Source organism: Pollicipes pollicipes, unplaced genomic scaffold, assembly GCF_011947565.3.
Source record: "Pollicipes pollicipes isolate AB1234 unplaced genomic scaffold, Ppol_2.1 Scaffold_4295;HRSCAF=5057_pilon_pilon_pilon, whole genome shotgun sequence".
NCBI classification, from domain to species: domain Eukaryota; kingdom Metazoa; phylum Arthropoda; class Thecostraca; order Pollicipedomorpha; family Pollicipedidae; genus Pollicipes; species Pollicipes pollicipes.
This window is the reverse complement of record NW_023596461.1, coordinates 27532886-27544451: the sequence shown is the minus strand read 5'-3', so window position 1 is coordinate 27544451 and position 11566 is coordinate 27532886. Positions and strand designations below refer to the sequence as shown.

The 11566-nt window shown below is 51.9% G+C and overlaps 1 protein-coding gene across 1 annotated transcript; it reads right to left on the bottom strand.

Moving 5' to 3' along the window:
* Positions 1–542: 542 nt before the first annotated feature.
* LOC119096342 (phosphatidylinositol-3-phosphatase SAC1) lies at positions 543–10907 on the bottom strand (the record flags this gene model as incomplete). The annotated part of the gene is given in 12 exon segments (XM_037219189.1): positions 543–762; positions 1434–1670; positions 2322–2461; positions 2824–3001; positions 3502–3657; positions 4321–4420; positions 5783–5982; positions 6634–6765; positions 7173–7375; positions 7780–7874; positions 8481–8567; positions 10847–10907. Coding segments are annotated over 11 exon segments (1708 nt in total), but the record flags the coding sequence as incomplete, so codon positions are not given.
* Positions 10908–11566: the final 659 nt, after the last annotated feature.

Sequence of the window (11566 nt, the reverse complement as noted above, 5' to 3'; positions counted from 1 at the left end):
CCATCCACTCTTCCTTTCTGACCTGTCTTCCTCAATTTTTTAAAACCGTTCATAAATCCAACAAAGAGATGTCGAAACCTGACCACGTATACCGCTATGTGTGTCCATGGTAGTGCATCGGTGTTGATAATTGATATGCGTGAGCATTTTTAGATTACAACTTGGAACGCGGTGTCTAAACACCATGTCATGTAATGTGCCTGTGCCACATCCCAAGCATTCAGATCAGCTGTATTAATAACCTTCACGATTCACATATTTTATCCCACAATGACCAGCATTTTCTGACATTCGGAGGATGTCAATTGAGTTTCAGGCAAACCAAACGAATGAAGCAAATTGCAAGTTCACCTGGAGCAGTGCACGCCTGGCAAACCTGAGGTAAGGGGTCCGATTCTCCGCGGTAGCCGTTTTTCTTGCCATGGTGAGCAACAGGCAATAGCCCCATATAGCCAAGGCAGCTAAGCGTCTCGAAAATTTAAGACAACACCAAATTGTCACCGATGCGCTGCGAATCTGTTGCACTCGGTCGCGCATTCGCCCATTCATTCTTGGCCCTAGCGACACACGTGCGACCTGCCAGTTTGGTTTGTACTCACCAGATGGCACTAGGACGGTGGTGAGGAACATGAAGACGCTGCCGAGCAGGATCGCGAGCAGAACAGTGAACCTCCAGTCGGTCTCGCCGGCCAGAGGCGACGGCCGCGCCGTGCCCTCGTCCTCCTCCACCTGGTAGTTTCCCAGGAAGAGGTCGATCGAGTCCTGTCGGCGGCGGCCGATTAACGCGAGCCCAGGTGTGGTCTCGCAGCGCCGCGATCACGCGTCCATCCCATCTCCGTGTCTCCAAACCATCAAACGCTGCACTTGAACCGCATGGTGGCGACGGTCTGACTAAATGAAACGGTTGCACAATCGATGACTAATAAGGGCCAAACAGGGAGAGGATGCAGCAAATTAAAGAAGCTCGTGCAAATCGCAGGATCATTCCCTAAACACGGATAGCGGCGATATCCGCCACCACAAACCAAAATATTCATGTGCGCCCACAGCAGTAATACGCAATCGATTAAGAAACTCAGGTAAAACAAAATTTCTGTGTCCCAATCAAACACTTCCCTGCTTCAATACAATACTGGTTCAGATCACTTTGCCGCCAGCTGTCCACAACATCCTCCGAGCCTTGCCAGCCGCCCAGCCAGAGCTCCATCACAGCCTGGTCCATCTATGCAGTTGGGCTCAGATTTCATGCCTGATTACAGCCGTCACATCGGGGAAACACACCCGACACTCCCGCTGCCGCGCCCGCCGCCGACCCCTACTCATCTGTCGGAGACACCCGACACATAAACTGCCGCGTCCACCGCCGATCCCTGCTCATCTGTCGGAGACGCCCGACACACACACTGCCGCGCCCGCCGCCGACCCCTGCGCACCTGACGGAAGCCGTCCTTGAAGTTGTTCTTGACGTAGCGACAGAGCGAGTTGTAGCCATCGCGGACCAGGCCCAGCTTTGTGCGCTGGCCGGTGCGCGTGAAGTCGGTCTTGAGCGCCGGCGTACCCGAGTACTGGATGGAGATCATGTCGGCGTTGTCGGCCCACACGTTCTTGTAGAGGAACTCGAAGCCCGAGTGCTCCTCCAGCCGCTGGTCCTCCCGCAGGATCGATAGGCGCTGGAGAAGGGGGGAGCCGTGAGCAATAGCAGCGTCATGGCACTTTGACACATGCCCACGGACAGGAAATTGTCATCACTAATATCGATCAATGGTCCATACGAATCATCGATCAACAGGGAAAATTTGTGTACCCAGCAATGACAACCACAGCTTTTCCCCGCAAGCACAACATAACGTTAGCTCTATGGTTAATCGGGAGTCTGAGGCCCCATTTCTGACCAGACAATTAACAAATCTGCCCCCTCCCCTCCGTCGCCAGGGGGCCCCGCACCCCCAGCCACCTCCCCCGCGCCCTCTGTGACCAGGGCACCGGACCCCTGACTAGAACACCCTCACCCTTGACTGGGGTCCCCCACCCCTAACCAGGACATCCGCACCCCTGACCAGGACACTAGCACCCCTGACCAGGACACTAGCACCTCTGACCAGGGTACCCGCACCCCTGACCGGGGCAGCCGCACCCCTGACGAGTACACTCGCGCTCCTGACGAGTACACTCGCGCTCCTGACCAGGACATCCGCACCCCTGACGAGTACACTCGCACCCCTGACGAGTACACTCGCACCCCTGACGAGTACACTCGCACCCCTGACCAGGACATCCGCACCCCTGACCGGGACGCCCCACGCCCCGGCACGGCGCGTCACCTGGAGCGCCTGCTGCAGCTGCCGGTGTGCGATCATGCTCTGCACCACGTTGGTGCGGTCCAGGCAGTCGATGCAGTTGGTGCGGAACACACCGTCCTGCATGCGCGCCAGAACGCCGTCCCTCGTCATCAGGAAATAGCCTGGCGACGGCAGCAGGCGCGCCTCAGTCAGGCGGTGGGCAAAACGGTCAGCAAAAAGATATCATTGCGCCGGGTTGGGCGTAAAAATGGCATCTCTTGACTTTTACAAGCACCGCGAGCGAGATTGCTCAAGACCTGCACCAACGACAAATCATAAACATTGGTGCATTTCGTAACACAAGCCACTGAGTCCAACGTCGTGAGCTTCGCTGGAGAACCGTAAGAGGACTTACCCGCGCCTATCCAACCGCAGCGCCCCCCACACGTCGGGAGAAGCCCACGGCGCTGTCCGACGCGTCCGTAAATCCCTCACACTCGGCCCACGAGAGCCGCCACCGCCAGGCGGGTCGGCGAGCGCTCACCCATCTCCTCCTGCTCCTCGGCGATGCGGTCCATCAGGATGGAGAGCCGGTCCCAGCGCATGTGGCGACACTCGTGGTGGAAGTCGAACGCCTCGTACCGCACGTTGGGCGTGTTGAGCTGGCGGATGTGCGACGACATCGACTCGCCCAGCTTCTTCTCGGCGCCCTTCTGGTCGATCTGCGGGGCGGGGCAACCAGGAGTGCAGCCCGGTAAACTGGCGACCGGCTGGATACTCAGTCCGCCTGAGCGCATGAGCATTGCCCTTGGAGGGCTCGCGTACAAGACACGTTTTACACATGCCCAGCTAGGTTCATGTCTCCCATCTCATGAGTGTGGCGAAGGCGATAAAGGGTTAGATACGCTGACACGGAGTGAAATCGGAGGGTATGCCTACAGCGTGCTGACGCGTTTTCCTCTGGAAGAAGTTCGAGGATGGCAAGCAGCGTGTTTAGAATAAACCCGTCCCTAGTTTGTTTGGAGCGCTGGTGAACAGTTTACACAGTGCAGTTCAGTGTAATGGATGCTGGTAGCCCACGTCTGCCTGGTTCCGGGCTTTGACGTATCGAAAAAAATACACGCACGCGCAAAAATACGCGTAAAAATACACGTGCGTACACAAAATGCACGGAACTAGCATGCGCCAAACAGCACACTGCTGACGGCCGGCGCTCTCTCACCAGGTTGATGACCACTTGTTTGCCGTAGTTGAAGAGCTGGGCGTCGAAGTGGCGCGTGCACGCCTCCTGGTGGTTGTCGCGCTCCGAGAGCGTGGGCGTCGGCTTGTAGCGCAGGTTCGGGTACTGGGACCAGAACAGCGGGATGGAGCCGCGCGTCTGAAGGAGACACACGGCGTTAGCTACCGGCTCGTGACGGAGGACCTCCGGTACGGCGAGGAAACGGCTGCAGAGAAACATATCAAAGGACTTAGCCACATACAGCCGCGCGTCTGAGGGAGACACACGGCGTTAGCTGCCGGCTCGTGACGGAGGACCTCCGGTACGGCGAGGAAACGGCTGCAGAGAAACATATCAAAGGACTTAACCACATACAGCCGCGCGTCTGAGGGAGACACACGGCGTTAGCTGCCGGCTCGTGTCGGAGGACCTCCGGTACGGCGAGGAAACGGCCGTAGGGAAACATCAAAAGGACTTGACCACATACTGTAAACGCACGTTGTGCAGTGATTAAAATTAATTGGAAATGATACTGGTATACTGACACGAACGCAAGAGCTGGACCCAGCAGTGCCCAAAAACATTGCAAATATGTCGTGGACTGGTTTAGATCACTGCAACTGTACATATATCGGGGAATTCACTCATGGTAATGGACAGGCGACACATGCTACACCAGTCAAGCACATTCCAAAAGCTGAAATTGAGAGCAATACGTGGGAAAAGTGGATTCACAGTGTCACAGTGCAAACAAGCAATGGCAGCATCGGGTAACAGAATCAGCCCATTTGCCGCCATTTCATCCATGGAGGCATTTTCTACCTGCACGAATGAGTTTTTGTCGCCCTGGAACTCGACGATCTGCTCCGTTTCCACCATGTTGGCCACGTTGCCGCCCGAGTCGATTCCTCGCATGAACATCCTGGCCAGGGGTCAGGTCACATGATCAGATGACCTGCCCTGGGCCAACGGCTTGCAGGCAAGCCGGTGGCTTCGCTGAAGTTAAACTCCAAATGGCGGAGGGGAAATCAGTAAGAAGAAGACGGCTGTGTGCGCTCACAAATTCAGGCCGACCGCAACCAACGTAGCCGGTGTTTGACACCAATCATCAGCAGGTCATACATAATGACGTCATGACACCAGAAATCGTGCACCTGATCGGAGGTCAGAAGCAGCACCCTTTACTGCATTCCCATTTCACTCCAAGCGCACCAGTCTTTCAGAATTAAATAGGAAAGCAAAGGAGATGTCACCTCTCGCAGCCACAAGTGCAGATCCCAGCTGAGTACAACTGACAGCGTCGGGCCGGGTAACACGAGAAAACTGGCCGTATCACCCCAGACAGTCTGCGGGAATTAGTGTGGCACGACAGCCTTTTATCCCACCCAAGTCTTATCTTTCCGACCACCTCACACACTTAACCTTCGGATAGGAATAACTGCAGACCAACAGATGCAGCTTCTCGGCTTTCTACGGACCACCGAAGGAGAGCCAAGATTTCCGATGCGTTTTTTTTTTTATGTCACAGCGCACCAGCCCTGAAGTGGATGAGTTCGCCCAAGGCGGATGTTGATCACGGGGACTCGGCGAGCCAAAGGACCTGAACCTACGAATGTGACTTGGTGCCCCTGACCCTGAGCACTGACCCTGACCTGGTTCCTCTAACCCTTGGTCGGCCTTTACCTGTGCCTGACCTGTGGTTGTCCCTGACCTGGTGCCTCCGACCCGCGGCCGACCCTGACCTGGTTCCTCTAACCCTTGGCCGGCCTTTACCTGTGCCTGACCTGTGGTTGTCCCTGACCTGGTGCCTCCGACCCGCGGCCGACCCTGACCTGGTGCCTCGGACCATGGCCGATCCTGACCTGGTGCCTCCGACTCCGGCCGACCCCGACCGAGTGCCTCCGACCCGTGGCCGACCCCGACCTGGTGCCTCGGACCATGGCCGACCCCGACCGAGTGCCTCCGACCCGTGGCCGACCCTGACCTGGTGCCTCGGACCATGGCCGATCCTGACCTTGGTGCCTCCGACTCCGGGCCGACCCTGACCTGGTGCCTCCGACCCGCGGCCGACCCTGAACTGGTGCCTCCGACTCCGGGCCGACCCTGACCGAGTGCCTCCGACTCGTGGCCGATCCTGACCTGGTGCCTCCGACTCCGGGCCGACCCTGACCGAGTGCCTCCGACCCGTGGCCGACCCTGACCTGGTGCCTCTGACCCCAGAAGCACCAGACTGGTGCTTCTGACCTCACACCCACCCTAACCTGGTGCTTCCGCTGACCCTGACCTGGTGCCGGCGCGGGAGCAGTTGCGACGTGACACCAACGACCAGCTGAACGGGTGTCCATTCAGGCTGCACTGTTTGATGGAGACGAAGCCGTGGACGACGGGCAGACAGAAGCGGCCGAGCCCGGGCCGCGCCGCCAGGTCGCGCAGCAGGTGGCTGTTCCAGACGAAGCGCGGGTCGGCCCGCTCGTGTAGCGGGATCTGCCGGCGCATGGGCACGCGGGGTGGCAGCGGGCTGCGGCAGCGGGGAGGGGAGGTTGGCAGCGAGGTGCGGCAGCGGGGAGGGGGTGGCAGCGGGGTGCGGCGTTAGACTACGGCCCAGCCTAGACGACCGTAGTCTAGCGCCGCACCCCGTTAAGTGGCACCTCCCCCAGTAAGGTCACTTTCATGTGGCATCTGGCAGAGTAAAATGCAAGCATTGTAGCATGAAATTGCATGTAAAAAGAACAGATTAATAAATGCATCTTAGGTCTCTTTGCGGCTCATGGGAGAGCCTGTGTTCCTGGAGGGAATGCAATATGATATGGGTTACGTTCTCCTCTGCCCTCGGAGCCATAAGTGGTCATTCGTATTGTTTTGCTGCACGTACGTGGTCACTGGACCCGACTCACCAGCTGGGCCGTTGATCTGGCTCGGTCCAGTCACATGCTCCACTGCACGGGGAATGGCCACCAGCCCGGCGACTGACGTCTCTAGGGAACGCCCCCACCAATCGGAGGCATACGACAAAGCGGTGCGGGTCGCTCCGTTTGCACTACAAGGATTCAGCCCGATACTTCAACACCTGCTGCGACCACGAACCAGCACAGTTCGATCACTAGTTGGCGTGAGGAGTGCTCCCTCTCCGCTCACCTGCAAAAACTCGGGCGTGGTGTTGTGCAGTCGCTGGATGGTCTGCGTGATGTCGTATGTGTAGGAAAAGTAGAAGTGCGGCTGGCGCAGCACCATCTCCAGCATGTTGACATACTGGGTGTTGAACCGCTCCTGGCGGTGACGCAGAGCAATCGGTGACTCCTAGTGGATTCGGTAACAGCGCAGGAAGCAGATCCTAGCGACGGTGGCGAAGTACTGACCACACTCGCTGCAGTTGACGAATGGCCGCCAGACGCATGATACTCGACACGGGACACGACGCAGTACAGCGCAACCCATCACCTGTGCACGACAGCCTAACGTCGACACACTGCTGAGAAAATAAGACACAAAAACGTCCAGACTCAGTTGCCTTTCACCATCGTCTGTTGCCATCATAACGAAACCTCTCACCCCGCCTGCTGCGACACAGGCGGGCACGTCACGTTCTGCTGATCTTTTCACTGATCTGTCGTCCAATGACCGTTCCACTCACCGACTGTTCCATTGACTCTCCGTCCAGTGACCGCCCTACTAACCTGCGCCTCAGTCAGGTGCGTGGTGGTGCGCGAGAACGGAATGATCTCGGTGTGCTCCACGCGCCAGATGGTGCACTTGTTGAGCTCGCCGACGCGCGCCTTGCGCGTGATGGCCACCAGGTAGGGGCCGGAGAGCAGCCGCACAGTGCCCAGCAGGCCGCAGATGCGCTGGCGGCTGGCGATCGGCGGCACCGTGATGCCATCTGTCGGACGTGGATTCAACTAAGCAGCAGCCCTGGCAGACGGGCGCAGACTTGGGCGTCCACCAGGAGACGTCGCATTACACTGCATTGCACTGCCACTGTCTGGTGCAGACTGGTGCATATCTGTGCTGTGTACATTGATGCATCTCGTTCTTCTTCCCAGCTTTTTTGTATCACTAGTGTTGAACTTACAACTGCATCAAAACATCAAAATTCGGCGGCGCCTTTCTTTACCGAGGCTGGTTGGTCAAGGTCACATGCCCACAGCACAAGAGAAACATGTACTGCATGCAAAGAATACCAATATGACTGGTGGCTTTTGAAACATATAGATTTGAGTCAAATGCACATACTGTTTGCATCAGTAATGCAGCTGACAACAGTCACCATCATCAGTGACTTACTGTGGAGAGCGATGTCCCGCGATACTCGGTCGATCACCAGAACTTCATTTGGAGCCTGAAGAGGTTCAATGAAAAACTTCTCTGGAGCAGTATGCCTGTGAAGAAAACAAAGCAGAAAATTGTACAGGTGTAAAAATGGTTAAAAAGACCCAAATCCATAAAGCCTGTCACAAGATCAAGGTCGATTTCAGTTGATTTTGGGAAGCAAAACAAAAAGTGTCCATTTCAGCTATTGCTGAATTTTTCAAGCTTATTAAAGCTGCAAAAATCTGAATCAGTCCCCAAATGATTTGGACCAGATATTGTAAGCCATACAGGTGGCCATGAATAAAAACAGCTGCTGGAAAGTATTGTCATGAAGAAATGTACAGAAACTGACCAGTAAAGTATCTGCTTTATAGACCAACACCCCTTCAAAAAAGCACCAATAACACACCAGCACAGAACTCCTCAGCCCCACTACACAAAACTTGTAGAAAATTTTGCTTATGAACTTTGTTATTCTGGCAGCATTGAACATTGATACCCTTAAGTCAATTTCATCACATTCCTCAGAAGTCTAGTTTTTTCAGCAAAGCTTTAGCAGCCAAAATAAGTTATGACAATACAAGAAGCACTATCAGTTACTGAGGCATACCACTCCAACAACAAACAGGGTCACATGCTTTATTACCAGGTAACATTGACCACACCATACTCACAGAACAAAATCTTCATAGATGAACTCTGCTTCTGCTTTTGAAGACATTGTGGCACTGAGTCTGGATTCACTCCCCTAATCCTTGGGCCTGCATAGATACAAAATGATGTCAAACATGTGGCTGACATTACCTCACATTACAGTTACACACACACTCACATACAGAGGTGGCTATGAAGTATTGTGTAGCTACCAAGTATTTCATCTAAATATGGCATCAAATGGACAATTTTAATGTCAAGTTTATGTTCAAGATGCCAGAAATATACTCTCATGGCCCAGATCAGGTTCACCAATCACATGGTAATGTTATACACAGCAAAACCCTAAGCATTTGCAGAATGTGCTCTAAACCCAGAATAAATTGAGTGATTACATGGTGGTTACATTGAGAGAAACCTCCCTTCCCTTTTACACATTGTTGAGCTTGACTAACATCCCCAACAAGGTCATGTCTCTTGGGCCCCCAGTTGGGTAAGAGGTGTGAAACAAAAAACACTACTATTCCTTTTCATGAGTGAAAGCCAATGGTGTCTGATCTTAAGGTTTCAATTTTAATGTTGCTTTTTTGCTATGTTATGATAAAATGATGCTGTCCAATTCTTCCATATCACTCCCCTGTTACATTTATATTAGGTACATCAAGTGACCATCCCTCTCCATGTGAGATGCTACTTATGGGAGGCTCCTTATTACAATACCAGCATGTGCAGTTATCACACTGCAGCCCCCTGTGGACCCCATTTTGATGGTGTTTTTAGAATTCTCTTGATTTGGACAAAGCAACTTCTATAAGCTTGATTTCAAATGAAAGAGAACACATGTATATGCCTGCAATCTATATCACCCAAGTTGACAGCCACTTCCCAGAAACATTTTTGGTTTGGCCTTGCAATGCCACATCCTCTCTGCACATGTACAGCTCAATATATTGCAAGGTGAAGTGGACATTATGAACATAAACATGTGATATGTTAGAAATCTGGTTGCATGGGAGTAAGCAAAATGCAGCCATCATGTTCATAGCTAAACTATGCTACAATACTTAAGTGCATGTAAGAATGAGAATAACAGGAATAAAAGGTTTTGAAGAAGCCAGATCCAAATAAATAAAAATACTACAACCAACTATGAATGTTTCTTAATAAACTGGCATTATGGAACGAGCAACAGTGTGACTTGACATCAGGTGATAACAAGCTAGACATTGGTGTCAGGCACATATGAAAAAATACATGTTACAATGCAAATATCTGGCATAGCAGCCAAATCCCAAGAATAATTTCAGCATGTGCACCACTAATATCAGCACATAACTAGCCAATTTTTTGGAAATGATGCTCTTGCTGTGAAAAATTAAAAAAACAAAATTGCCACAAAGGCATAAAAGCAAAATTTGTGTGGAATGAGGCTCATATCACTTTTTGGAATGCAGCAGTCTTTATAAGCTGACTACATGCAAACCTATTACACAGCAATATAGTTATATACCATCTGGTATCAACAGCAACTACAACATATCCTCTATGTTGTGAAAATATGATAGATGCTATCTTGCATTGGCAATGGTGTTCACAGTGTGTCAGTGCAAAAGGTGCTGCTGACTGATGATAAGAAGGTCAGTCAAGAGAGCATGGAGAAATCCCCATTGCAGTAGCAAAAAAGTGGCAAGGATAGGAGCATGACTAGAGTGGGGGTGGGGGTAGGGGCTGGGATAGGGGTAAGGGTAGGAGTGGGGCAGAGGTGAGGGTAGGGGCAGGTATATATGGGGAAGGGGTACAAAGAAATAGTGAGAAAAGGGATAGATCATGTCAGGTTACATAAAACCCCAGGAAATCATTTTTTTAAGAGCAGCAGCATCATTTAATACCGTGGTGTGAAACATAAAAATCTTTGAACTACCCATGCCTGTCATTTCACACTGTAAATGGCGTGACTGTGATGCTACCTGGTTAATGGATACCTGGGGTATTGCATTTCAGTCTGTTACAATAATCATGCAACAAGTCATGAGAATAACACATGGCATGCTGAAACAGCAGTGCACAGACCATTAAAGGCATTGGAATAATTATTCTTGCCAATTTTGCCAACAACTATTTACTTTAGCCCTGAATGTACAATAAATCAGTGTCAGCTCAATTTTGCCTAGCCTGAGCCCAGCACACACGCGCTCCGGGTTCAGCGCCGTACGTCATGTAAGTCCGGCACAATGGGTGGAAATGCCTACCGACTATAAACAGAATATGCAATCAGGTAGGTAGATAATAAGCTATTCTTCTTTTTCCTTGATACGCTTGGGTTAAAGGCTATTGCCTATTTGGCATTCATTAACATGCAACGAGGCCGCAAAATTCTGCCGCTAACCTTTACGCCGATGGAAAATGAAAACAAACGTCGGAGCCGCCCATCAACATGAGGGTAGCTGTATTTCAGGTTTGCACAAGCCACTTTTGTCTTTGAAGCAGTACATTTGTCAACGCCAGATGTAGTCTGATGATCGAGAATCATAAGTATTCCAGAAGGAATTTTTTAGGTTGATTCAATGCCCAATCATGCCTAGATTTAATACAACTAGTTACGCATGAGTGCAATAATTTCTCCAGAAAACGAATTACAAAATACTGGAAAATATGTGAAGCCTGTACAGAGTTTGAGCGGAGGCTATGTGCCAAAGTAATAGCAGTTACAGTATTATTACGAATTTTGGCGTGGTGTAGCTTGTCCTAACCATAATTTTCAATTAACGTGACTTAATCGAGGTTTGAGGATGTAATTTAGTATCCCAGCTCAACAATTCTTTCAAAAATTTATGCCTTTTCGTTTATTGAAGAAACGAATTGTTTTGTATCTGTCGCCATCTTGGTTGCGCTAGGCGGTCCGTTGTTCCCTCCCCAGTGCTCCGGTCCGCGAACAGGCGAGTTCACCGAATTTTTGTATCGGGAGTGGCGCGCAATGCGTGCTTTTAGATGACTATCGGCTGTGTGTTTTGCTGTAGATTTTGTTCTGCTTGTTTCCTGAGACCTTCGATAGAGGTCGCTCATGTTTGTTCTACGCTAGCGCCCGCGGTGAGCAGATCCCGAAAGT